Source organism: Heterodontus francisci, chromosome 3 (assembly GCF_036365525.1).
Source record: "Heterodontus francisci isolate sHetFra1 chromosome 3, sHetFra1.hap1, whole genome shotgun sequence".
NCBI lineage: Eukaryota > Metazoa > Chordata > Chondrichthyes > Heterodontiformes > Heterodontidae > Heterodontus > Heterodontus francisci.
The window spans coordinates 162,327,504-162,340,803 of NC_090373.1; the positions used below are offsets into that span (position 1 = coordinate 162,327,504).

The window sequence follows — 13,300 nt, forward strand, 5'->3', positions numbered from 1 at the left end:
TGATTTTCAGTGAGGGAGATTGCAAATAGCCTTGTAGGATAACCTCGAGCAGCTCTGGCCCTAGAAGGCCCACCGTCAGGATGCACTACCTCAGCACGAGTGACAGCAATTTGGACTAGCTGGCAGGCAACACTAAGGGAAATGGCGGAGGTGGATGAATGCTGTCATCCTCATAGAGGACAGCAGGTTCATGCTCCACAATGACATCGGCATCCCACAGGTCAGCACCTCAGCAATCCTAGCAACATTTTAGAGGTCAGATTACAGAACTTCTGTGACACCCTGCAAGCCCCTTTGGATAAAAGTTTCTGCAGCCACGATGGCAGTAGCCTAAGCTTTCGTGGCAGCAAGCTGAGCTGACTTCAGTCTGAGCTTCCACTGCAGTACCAACATGTTAGGTGACTTCTATTCGTGCTGCAATGGAATCTGAGACAATGGCCATCAGATGCTGAACCATGGTTGGATCCACAAGGGAGCTTATTGACTTGGCCACCACTGCCACGCTGGAGAGGATGGGCTCCAAGCTCCGCACAAAGCCCTGTGCCAAGTTGGTACCAAAATCTTCTATGTTTCTTTACATTTACCATAGGATATCTGACAGACCCGCTAATGCACCAAGCATTTCATTATGCATACCCATCAGCCTTCTTCTATAATATGTTCCATCGAAGTCCTCATCTCAGTCCTCTGCAGCAGAACTCATATGTGACCTTGTCGTCTAGTGAGCTGGCACATGTACTATCCTTGACCCCTGCCCTAGCTGCAGGCCACTCATGCCTGGTGTCTCAGCATGTGCAGGTCCATTTCTAAGCTATCCTTTAAAGTATGTGCAGTGTCAGTATCTGAGCTGGTGGCTGCGAGTGCGAGAACGAGGTGTGACTGTGTTTCTTCCTCAGGACTGTCCTCCTGCTCTCCCACTACTGACTGGCCAGGTTACAGTTCTTGGATATCTGAAATGAAGAAGTGTTATGAACGCTGGACTTTGTAACATGATTATGTTTTTAAAAAATGCAATTTTTAAAAGTTTAAGGTGGAGTCTGGAAGATCAGCTGACCTCACATGCACTCTGCTAAAGGACAAGACAGATCAAAGACTTTTTTTGGTAAAAACAGAGATGCAGCGATAACACCTAAAGAACAATGCGTTTCATCCTCCCAGACTTTCAGGTGGTAAAACTAGGAGTCAATGATTTTGAAGATGCAAATGTACCAAGCAGCTGAGAAGAATGGAAGCCCAGGTGGCTCTGTGAAACCAGACTTCTGGACTTTGCATATTGGAAGAGGACCATAAGGTATTGATTTTTGACTCCAGATTAACATAACTGATGTTCTGAAGGCAAATAGGCTGCACGAGAAGAAACCAGTGGTTGCGATCTCAGGAGAGAGAGAGACAGAGAGGGAGAGAGAGACAGAGAGAGAGAGAGAGAAAGAAAGAGAGAGAGAGAGAGAGAGAGAGGGAGCATCTGCTCTCGGAAGCCTGATACAGTAAAAGGCTACAAAGACTTGAACCTGTTTGGAAAGTTGAAGCTTGCAGAGAAGTAGAAGAGCAGCTGGATCACCAGCAAATCGCCTTATTCACTGACATCCAGGTTGGAAGTGCATGGAAAAGCAAGCAAAAGACAGATTTCTGAAAAAGTCTAGGAGATCCAACCCATCACTACTCGGAGGAGTTTGCAACTTTTAACCACGAAGGATTTTGCAATCAACAAGAACTGTGTAATGTATAAGTGTGGTGTGAAGCTTTCAAATATTTTAATAAGTAAAGAAAATACCTATCTTTGTAACCTGGGTATCAGCTACTTACAAAGTATTATTGAGTTAATGGGGATTTCTTTTCATTTATTTGTTACAATAAAAGTCTTAAAACAGGAAATCTTGCGCGATTCTTTAAATTGGTCTGGGGATTCATATCTCGTATTTCTCATGTTAATGATCTCACTGAGGTCATATCAGAAAGGCACAAGGGTAGGTTTGCAAATAGGGGAGTTTTCAGGGAAGTGCGGGTTGGGGGGGTGCTAAATATATGGGGTTGAGGTGAAGCTATCAATGTTAGGTATGAGTTGTGATTGTTAGAGATAACTGGTAGGTGAGTGATGGGATTATGGTGCATTGAGCAAAATATGAGACTAGTGGTGTAGTTGGTGGGATATAGAATTTGAAGATGCATTTCCTGACATTGACCTTTTGTGTTAGGTTATTGAACTTCTTGCAGCACTGCATCCAGGTTCTTGGGGCTACATTCTGGTCATAGTGCCTTTGCAAAGTTTATCTGGAGGGTCTGCAAGTCCCCTGTGGATAAATTCCATCTCTCCTGCTCTCCACCTCCTGAACTAAGGCCTCCAGGGCAGCACTGAAAAATCTTGGAGTCCACTCTCTGCCATGTTTTGCCATTTTTGTGTCTTTCCCAAGTCAAAATCACTTTTAGAATGATTTCCAGCACCTGTTCCAGACAACATGCACCTCCCCTTTAGGAGGCACAGGCTGTAGTTATGTAGTGCAAGCTAGCTTGAACTCCTACTAACCGCTCATATTCTGTGGCTCCTACTCAGGTGTGCAATCACTCAACAGGACACAATCATTTAAATTAGCTGGTAGCATGAAATTTGCATACTGTCTGCATTGGTAGCAACGATTGCAGACTAATTACGCATCGCGATCCCCATGTCTGTTTTCAGAAATATTTGAATTTAACCGTCTATGAAACATTTCCTTGCACTATGATACAGCTCATTACTTCCAAAGTGCTTGTTATGCTTAACTGACCTTTCAGATATATCAAAAATACACAATTTTACCTCTGAAATAGCTTTTATCAACGCATCTATGTAGGTATTCACTGGCAGTTCCGCAGGAGCCTGCATTGCATTCTGAATAGCTTTATTCACAATTGCCTTTACTTCTGGATGGTCCTCAGTCACCTCTGGAATTGTCATTTGTTGTGTTGCAGCTTCTAAACAGCAAAACAATTCACACATATTAATTTAGAAACTGAAGCTGTCTAAAATTCCGCCCTCAGGGCGGCACAGTGGCGCAGTGGTTAGCACTGCAGCCTCACAGCTCCAGGGACCCGGGTTCGATTCCGGGTACTGCCTGTGTGGAGTTTGCAAGTTCTCCCTGTGTCTGCGTGGGTTTTCTCCGGGTGCTCCGGCTTCCTCCCACAAGCCAAAAGACTTGCAGGTTGACAGGTAAATTGGCCATTATAAATTGTCACGAGTATAGGTAGGTGGTAGGGAAATATAGGGACAGGTGGGGATGTTTGGTAGGAATATAGGATTAGCATAAATGGGTGGTTGATGTTCGGCACAGACTCGGTGGGCCGAAGGGCCTGTTTCAGTGCTGTATCTCTAATCTAAAATTCCAAATAAAATTAACATTATGTAAAATATTTTTCCAGTCTGAAATTTTTTTTGTAATACTTTATTTTAATTTGTGACAAATACAGAATACAGATAATATCAATGGTCATGATTTAATTTGGTTTACACCATATTTCTGTTTTTGTTCATGGTAATTCCACAGAGCGGGTGGGGTGATATGGGTATTGGGGCTAATGACCGTTAATTCAGCATGATTCTTCCAATATGACTGCATCTGTGTATTTCCTTCTCACCAGCTTTATGTCTTAAACTGTATCATCTATTGGCTTCTCTCTCATTTGGCCTGCTTTTAGTTTCAATCTTGCTCTTATGAAGTCTCTCAATCTGTCCTCTTTCAAATCTTCGATTTTTTACTTTTCGCTATGTTCATTTTATTTCTGTATCTCTACCTTTTAACTGATTTTTCAACTCTTGCTGGTGTCTTCCAATTTGTTGCTCTCAGTCTGCTGTGTCTTAATGCACTGGCATCCACCACAGAATTACTTCTACAGAAGAATTTAATTGCTTGATGTCAGTATTATTTTGCATCACTCAGCCATGCAATACTCCCAGACGATCATTGCTGCTTAGTCCAAGATAGAGCTTCAGCTTATTAACCATGACAGATCACGTCCCTGTAAGTTCGTATTTTAATATCTGATGATTTTTTGTCCAACTTATCTAACAGGCAGGATTTTTATTATTTTCTGTCAGCCAGAGCTCAAAGGAGAATCATTCTGTTTCTGCATGAAAACATGATACATCCCGACTACAGTGTTGAAGACCTCTGCTTCACAACTAGCTGCACCTCTAGCAAAGCTGTTCCTGTACAGTGACATCACTGGACTATACCCAATAATGTGGAGAATTGCCTGGGTATGTCTTGTTCACAAAAAGCAGGACAAATCTAACACAGTCACTTATCATCTTATTATCCTACTCTCAAATCATCAATAAAGTGATGGAAGGAGTTATCAACAGTGCTATTAACCGGTTCTTACATACCGCTAACCTACTAACCGATGCTCAGTTTAGGTTCCGCTAGGACCACTCAGCTCCAAACCTCATTACAGCCTTGCTTTAAACAAGGACAAAAGAGCTGAATTCCAGAGGTGAGTGAGAGTGACTGTCCTCAACATCAATGTAGAATTCGACTGAGGGTGGCACCAAGCCCCAGTAAAACTGAAGTCAATGAGGATCAGGAAGAAAACTTGCTAGTGACTAGAATCGTACCGAGGAAACCAAACCATCTTCAGCCACTTCATCAATGACCTTCCTTCCATAATAAGGTCAGAAGTGGGGCTGTTAGCATTACCATCACCAAAACCACCACCATTAACATCCTAGGGGTTGCCATTGGGCAGAAACTTAGTAAAACCAGCCACATAAGTGCCTTAGCTACTAGAGCAGGCCAAAGGCTGGATATTCTAAGGTGAGTAGCTCACCTCCTAATCCCAAAAGCCTCTTCATCTCCTACACGCCACAAGACAGGAGTGTAATGGAACAGTCTCCACTATCTGGATGGAAGCAGCTGCAAAGACACTTAAAAAGCTTGACAGCATGCAGAACATATCAGTCCACTTGATTGGCACATCAACCACTTGTGCCAACACCTGCTGCCTCAACTGGTGTATTGTAGCTCCAGTGTGTACCATCTGTAGGATGCCCTACAGGAACATGCCAAGTCAACATCATAATTTGCTCAACATCACATCCCCAAACTCACAATCTCTACCACCTAGGTCCTAGGACAAAGGCAGTAGGCGCATCGAAACATCATCATCTCCAAGTTTCCATCCATGTCACACACTACCTTGACTTGTCACCATTCCTTCAAGGAATACTGTGTGCAGTTTTGGTCTCCACATTTAAGAAAGGATATACTTGCACTGGAGGCGGTGCAGCGAAGCTTTACTAAATTGGTCCCTGGGATGAGGGGGTTGTTGTATGATGAGAGGCTGAGTAAATTGGGCCTATATTCTCTGGAGTTTAGAAGAATGAGAGGCAATCTAATTGAGACATGCAAGATTCTGAAAGGGCTTGATAGGGTAGAAGCTGAGAGATTGTTCCCACTGGTCAGGGAATCTAGAACAAGGGGGCACAGTCTCAGGATAAAGGGCCAATCATTCAGGACTGAGATGAGGAGAAATTACTTCACTCAAAGGGTTGTGAATCTTTGGAATTCTCTACCCGAGGGTTGTGGATGCTCCATCACTGGATACATTTAAGGCTGGGATAGATCGATTTTTGGTCTCACAGGGAAATCAAGGGATATGGGGAGCAGGCAGGAAAGTGGAATTGAAGCCCAAGATCAGCTATGATTGTATTGAATGGCGGAGCAGGCTCGATGGGCCATATGGTTTACTTCTGCTCCTATTTCTTGTGTGCTTGTGTTCAATCACAGCAGTAGTGGGTAAAGGCAGGAAACTGATCAAAGTTACTTGAAATAAGACAACAGAGCAGCAATTCAGAGACAAAGTTGGATCTTACATTATAACCAGTGTAGTCCAGAGCAAAAGCATCTTCTTGATATTGAGATAAGTCCGGAAATTTGAAGCCAAGTTTTAAAGAAGATCTAGATCTAGATTTTTCCAGATCCTTTCCACAGTTCACAGATCACAAAAATTTAAAAAAGGCAGCAAATTACAGACGGAAGCAGAGTCTTACAATTTTTCCAATGTAGTCCAGCACAGACACATGATCTTGATATCCAGTGAAGCCAGGAATTTGAAGTCAGGTTTGAGAGAAATATCACATCCAGGTCTTATCCAGATCTTTACCAGAGCTCACAAGGTAAGGTCGGGGGATGGGTTTGTTCAGTTAACTTGAGGTTTGAGCTAAAAATGCACCCACTGTTAGAATCATGGGAACTAAACAAAAAAAGAGAGGATTTAGTGGGGCAGAAAGAGCAACAGATGGCCACAGATAGACGTCAACAGCAAGGATCTTCCTAGGGAATTGACTGTCCAGGAACCATGTTTTTATGAGACATTATGAGCCTTTGCTAGGATCATAATTAAAAGACTCCATTTACTTGCAGACCGAGTGTACCCAGAAGCGCAGTGTGGTTTCTGTACTGGCAGATCTATTGTGAAAATGATCTTCTCCACACGCCAGCTACAAGAGAAGTGTAGGGAACACAGTATATTCCTTTACCTTGATTTCATAAATCTCACTAAGACATTCAACACGTCAACAGAGCAGGGATCTACAAGATTTTGGGAAAAATTGACTGTCCACCTAAGCTCCTTTGTCATATCCACTCCTTCAACATGCATTGCACTGCACAGTTTGATGGCACCGCTTCCAATAGTTTCAGAGTGAAGAATGGAGTGAAACAGGGTTGTGTCCTAGCCCCCACTCTGTTTGGCATGTTCTTCTCCATACTCCTGACTTTCGCCTTCCCTGCAGATATGGAAGGAGTCTACTTGCACACTAGGTCAGACAGCAAGCTCTATAACCTATCAAGGCTGAAAACGAAGACAAAAACACATCATGTCCTGATCAGAGAACTTCTCTACGCTGATGATGCTGCACTAGTAGCTCACATGGAAACTCAGCTACAAAGACTCATGGACGGTCTCTCCCATGCTATCCTTGGCTATAAGCGTCAAGAAAACCGTGGTCATGGGACAAGCCGCTGCATCGCTACCCCTGATCGCACTAAATAACACCCCACTGGAAGTGGTTAACAAATTCTGCTATCTTGGATCCATGCTGACAGACAATCTGTCCCTCGATGCAGAGCTTGACACACATATAGGGAATGCAGCTACTACTTTGACCGAGTTGCGAAACATGCATGGGATAACACCAAGCTTAACTTTAGGACCAAGCTGATGGTTTAAAAGGCCTGTGACCTTAGCACATTGCTGCATGGCTGTGAAACATGGACAACTTACAGCTACCAGGAAAAGAAGCTCAATAATTTCCATCTTCACTGTCTGCGGTGCATTATGGGTATATCCTGGCAGGACAAAATCAAAAAATGCAGCAGTCCTCTCAAATGCAGAGCTCCCAAGTGTGTTGGCACTAATCAAACAGTGGCAGCTTCGATGGATCAGACACGACCACAGGATAGTAGATGGTTACATACCAAAGGACCTTCTGTATGGTGAGGTAGCCGGGGCCAGACAACCAGTGTGGCGCCCAAAGCTACGGTTCAACGATGCTTGCAAGAATGACATGAAGGCCCTAAAAGTCGACTATCACACCTGGCAGTCACAAGCTGGCAAAAGAGGGAAATGGCGACACATCCTGTGGACTGCGTGCACTGCCACAACGATCAGTTGCATCAGCAGCTTGGCAACAGGTGCCAATGCCAAAAACAACAACTCACAGCGTCACTTGGAAACTTCACCTGCAGCATTTGTGGCAGGATCTGCCTCTCAAGGATTGGCCTTCACAGCCATCAGCAAAGATGCACAAAGAGAAGACACCACCTAAATGGATTGTTTGCTTCGTGTCTATCATCTTTTGTAGATGAAAGGATGCCAACCATATTTAAACAGAGCATCTGCAACCCTTTTGATGCAGTGATATACTGCATTTTATGTGATCTCAACTGCTGGTGCTCAAAACCACTCAGTGAGTGGAAATGTTTAATGTAATGTTGCATTTCAATTCAGAATGTGCTGTTTAGCTGCAAGGGCTAGCAGGGTCTATGATCATGACCTTAGAGGGATCTGGGTGGCTTGCAGATGGGGTCAGGAGTGTATATATTATGACGACAAGGCATCACAATTGCACAGGAAAGGTTGGATGAATCAGTAGTCTTTTCCTGTCCAGTATTTTTTATATGGGCTGGGATTTAACGAGGAGGTGGTGGCCATAGAAGCCACAATGCTATTTTGCTTGGCACAATTACTTGCCTGAGGTCGTGGCTTCTTCCCCTCTGAGGCAGAATGCCCTGCCTCTGAGAGCTGCTGGTTAATCAGAGGGCCAGCAGCTCTTCAGTCCCAGCAGTGCCACTGGGAGTAGTGGCCACTGCTGGGACTGCAGCAGGCCCCGACCCAGCCAGTGATGGAGGCCAGAGAACAGGGTAATTGGGGTCAGGGTTCGCTCGGCCCAATCAGCCAGGCCCCAGCGATGAGGATGGGGGGGGCAGTTTTGATCGTGAGGGTGGGAGGGAAGGAGGGGCTTCCAGCGGTTGCAGCCCATGCTGTTGGAGAGGGCCCTCTGTGGGGCACAGGGTGCCCGATTGGGAAGGACCCCCACCCCCCCACCCACCCCTCCCTCTCCCAGGTGGCGGTGTCCATCCACTGCTGGTAAAATACCAGCAGCGGTGGGTAGGTGAAGGGCATAGCAGCCTCCGCCATTCCACCTGATTTTATGACCCGCCCTGCATTCCAGCCTGCTCCTGGGCAGGGGGGAGGGGGGACATAAAATTTTGGCCATATTCTTATGCATAAGGCACCGTACCAGCTAGCATTCCAGTTAGTTGACACTAATATATTGATTAGAGTGGTAGAGTGCTTCTTATGTCCTTGAATCTCTCTGCTATCCTTTCCTACTTCCAGTTAGATGATGATCAACAGGCAAAAATAAACCTTAATGAGCAGATTGTACATTAATCTGTTTACTCTCCCGAACAAATTACAGGACATAGACAAAATACAGCATAGGCTCTGTTAATTAAAATTTCTGAATTGAATTAATTAATCCATGTATTCTTTCAAGAAACCACTTACTTATTTATACAAATTCAGGGATGTTTCACAATAAGAAATGTAAATAACTTTCTTTTATAATTTGTATTAGATTTTTTAGTTAATTCAAGTAATGGCATACAAATTCACAATTTGCTGCAGTATTTGTTCGTGTCAACAATTTTGTTCTCTTTCATTGCGTCATCAAGCATTGGACATTCTACAGAAGCTTGAAAGATTTTTTTTTTAGTTTTATTTCTCCCAACGCGTGTACTCACAGATTTGTGGACAATGCAGCCAATAGGTGAAAACGAAAGAGAACAATGTGGAGTACACTGGCGCTTCCCATATTACTCCATAAAATAACAGAATACTGAACAAATACTAATTATGAGCAATACTAATTGTAAGATATTAAAATAGATAATAGAAACCAGACCACACATTTATTTGAACATACTGAAGAATCGAGAAAATTTAGTAAAAGCACAAAAGAAAAACATGTCACAAAAGTGAGTATTAGCTAGTATTAACATTCACTGAACTGTTTTACCTACCTATGTCAAAAGGTTTTTTTGTTAAATCCTCCTTGTATGTTCCCTGTTCTGGGGCAGCTTCAATTTCTTCTGGATCTTCTGAGGCTGCTATGTCTTTTACTGTAATCTCATCTATTCCTAAATCAAACACAAAAACAAAAGTTCTTAGAACTATATAAAATACATACTTTCAAATATAATTGTTATTTTCTTGTTCTTTTCCGTTCTATTGTTAAAATACCTTTGCAAATAAATGGATTTGAATGTTACGCTGACAGTTTACAGATGGACTTTGTATTTCTTTACATAAATGCATATATAAAGTCAGAACAAGCACAAATATATTCATGCTCTGTTTTGTGCTGAAGCTATCAAATTTTGTAGATATTATTAATTGAGTTAGGAATAAACATATTTTACTAGTTTAATTGGCTATTCATTGAATTAAAGGTTCTTTTCCACAATGTGTAGTTTTAGATCTGAATATTTATATAAAGATAGCTGTACTTGCAAAATGGCAGTTCGCTATGATCATAGAAGATATCAAAAAAAACATATCTTTCAATTTGCTTCCTGAATACAGCTGTGGGAATGAACAGGTGGCAGTATGGCATGTTGAAGATGTCATTATATTTGAAGGATGAAGAAAATTCTACAAAGTAGATAATCCTTTTTCTTCACACCAAACATCCTTTACAGACAACAATATAATATCTTTAACACAACAAAAAAAATCCCAAGACACTTCACAGTGATCCGAGGCACAAAGGATGTTAGTTAAAGAAGAATTAGGAGGGGCGGCCGAAAACCTGGTCAAAGAGGTGGATTTTAAAGGCAGAGAGGCAGAGAGTCATAGAGAGATACAGCACTGAAACAGGCCCTTTGGCCCACCGAGTCTGTGCCGACCATCGATCACCCAGTTATACTAATCCTACATTAATCCCATATTCCCTACCACATCCCCACCTTCCCTCAACTCTCCTACCACCTACCTACACTAGGGGCAATTTACATTGGCCAATTTACCCATCAACCTGCAAGTCTTTGGCTGTGGGAGGAAACTGGAGCACCCGGCGGAAACCCGCGCGGTCACAGGGAGAACTTGCAAACTCCGCACAGGCAGTACCCAGAACCAAACCCGGGTCACTGGAGCTGTGAGGCTGCGGTGCTAACCACTGCGCCACTGTGCCGCCCATGGCACAGAGGTGGAAAGGCAGAGGGGTATAAAGAGGGAATTGTAGAGTGAGGACCCAGGCAAATGAAAGTCAGGAGGAGGGGAATGTACAAAAGGTTAGACACAAAGGAAGAGAGTTTGGAGTGAGAGGTTATAGGATGAGAGGTGCTTAGAAATGAAGAGGGGTAAAAATAAGAAAAAGAAATCTAAATTTTCAGTTTTGGGGTAGCAGAGGCCAATATAAGGACAGGGGTGATAGGTAAGCAGGCTTGGTGCAGGATAGGATATGAGCAGCAGAATTGGATGGTTAAGATTGGGAATCAGCCAAGCCAACATTAATGCATTAAAAGTGACGGTGGAGTGGGGAGGAGAGAGGAGTTTAAGGAGGGAGTTTGTAGTGAAAGAGCCTGGGGTTCTTCTTGCTATCCAGCAGGATCTTAGAATAGTCAGCAGATTTGGCAGCAGACAGCAAGGCCTGGTAGGGCTTGATGTGATCAGGGTCGATCTGGAAATAGATGGCTGTTAACTTTGCAAGAGGTACTCTTAAGTTTATGCCCCTGTGCCTTAAAGAAACCCAAGGTCACCAGCGCAGTGACAGCAGTGTGTACCATTTACAAAGTGCACTGCAGCAACGTGCCAAGCCTCCTTCAACAGAATCGCCCAACTCGTGACCTCTACCACCTAGAAGGACAAGGCAGCAGACACATGAGAACACCACCATCTGCAAGATTTCTTGCAAGCCACTTGGAACTATATCATCATTCCTTAACTGTCGCCGGATCAGAAACTTAGAACTCCCTCCCGAACAGCACTGTGGGTGTACCTACACCACGTGGACAACTGCAGTTCAAGAAGGTGGCTCACCACCAGCTTTTCAAGGGCAATTAGGGATGGGCAACAAATGCTGGGCTTGCTAGCAATGCTCATATCCGACAAATGAATAAGAACAAAGCCTGACGCCATTCAGGACAAACCAGCCCTCTTGATTGGCAGCCCATTCGCCACCTTTAACATTCACTGCCCCACCACCAGCGCACAGCGGCAGCAGTGTGTACCATATACAAGATGCACAACAGTAACTCACCAAGGCTCCTTCGATAGCACCTTCCAAATCCAAGACCTCAACCTCCTGGAAGAACAAAGGCAGCTGGTACATAGGAGCACCACCACCTGCAAGTTCCCCTCCAAGTCACAGTGCATCCTAACTTGGAACTATATAGCCGTTTCTTCACTATTGCTGGGTCAAACTCCTGGAACTCCCTCCCTGACAGCATGTGGATGTATCTAGAACTCATTGACTGCATTGATGCAAGAAGGAAACTCACCATCATCTTTTCAAGGGCAATTAGGGATGGGAAATAAGTGCTGGGCTTGCCAACAACACCCACATCCCATGAATGAATAAAATGTTTTTTTAAAAAAACATACAAGGAAAAAAGCAGATAGGTGATAGTAAAGGTTATGGCATGGATATGGCATTAAAAGCAGAGGTGAGGGAGGGGTTAGCAAATCAGCTTAAGGTGTAGCTGTGAACATCAGTAGAAGAGTGTTTGTGCATGGAGAGGTTTAAATATGATAGGACGGTATGGAATTCAGAGGAGCGATGATAAGGGAGCTGAGACAAAAACTGAAATCAAAGATTGAGGACTTGTTCAACGCAGAGGCTAAATAAAGAAAAAAGGAAGGTTATCTCAAGGAAGAACTCAGGTGGGTCTTCAAGAAAGATAGATGAAGACTTTAAAGAAGAGGGATGGGAGATGGAACAAGCTGAACAGTGGCAAGGAACATTTGCGCCACACAAGTGTCAAGCAATGACCATCTCCAACAAGAGGTAGGTGGTAGGGAAATATAAAGACAAGTGGGGATGCGGTAGGAATATGGGATTCGTGTAGGATTAGTATATGGGTGGTTGATGGTCGGCACAGACTCGGTGGGTCGAAGGGCCTGTTTCAGTGCTGTATCTCTAAACTAAACTAAACTAAACTAAACTAAACTAAAGAGAGTCTAATCAGTTCTCCTTGACATCCAATGCTATTATCATTACCAAATCCCCCAACAACACCCTGGGCATCACCACTGACCAGACGTTTAAATGGACGAGCCATATACTGTGGCTACAAGAACAGGTCAGAAGCTGGGCATTTTGCAGTGAGTAACTCACCTTCTGAGTCCCAAAAGCCTGTCCACTATCTACAAGTTATAAGTCAGGAGGGTGAGAAAACTTCCCATTTGTCTGGAGGAGTGCAGCTCCAACATTCAAGAAGCTTGACACCATCCAGGACAAAGCAACCAACTTGATTGGTACACCACCATCTTAAACGCTTGCTCCACCCACTACAGGTGCACTGTGGCTGCAGTATGTACCTGCTAACTCGCCAAGGCTCCTTTGACAACACCTCCCAGTCACAACTTCTAACACTGAGAACAGGGTTGTTCAATATATGGCCTGCTGGCCAGGATCTGGCCCGCCAAAGGTTTCCATCCGGCCTGCAGATGAATTTCAGAGTTGAGAAATTTCCCATTGGCTTCTTCCTCCACACCAGCTTTTTATTTAAAAATTGCATCATCAGTTTCACAAATGACAGGT

General features: G+C 43.8%; 1 protein-coding gene across 5 annotated transcripts in view; it reads right to left on the reverse strand.

Annotated features, from left to right (window-relative positions):
• The window catches only part of ak9 (adenylate kinase 9), a 455,773-nt gene that overhangs the window by 338,138 nt on the left and 104,335 nt on the right, over positions 1–13,300 (reverse strand). For 4 of the 5 annotated variants that reach the window (XM_068027233.1, XM_068027230.1, XM_068027240.1 and 1 more), the window contains 2 exons: positions 9,561–9,677; positions 2,795–2,949 (listed from right to left, as the gene is read on the reverse strand). In XM_068027233.1, coding sequence (XP_067883334.1) covers positions 2,795–2,949; positions 9,561–9,677 — 272 coding nt within the window. The remainder of the gene's footprint in view (positions 1–2,794; positions 2,950–9,560; positions 9,678–13,300) is intronic. The other variant, XM_068027231.1, reaches the window with a different exon arrangement.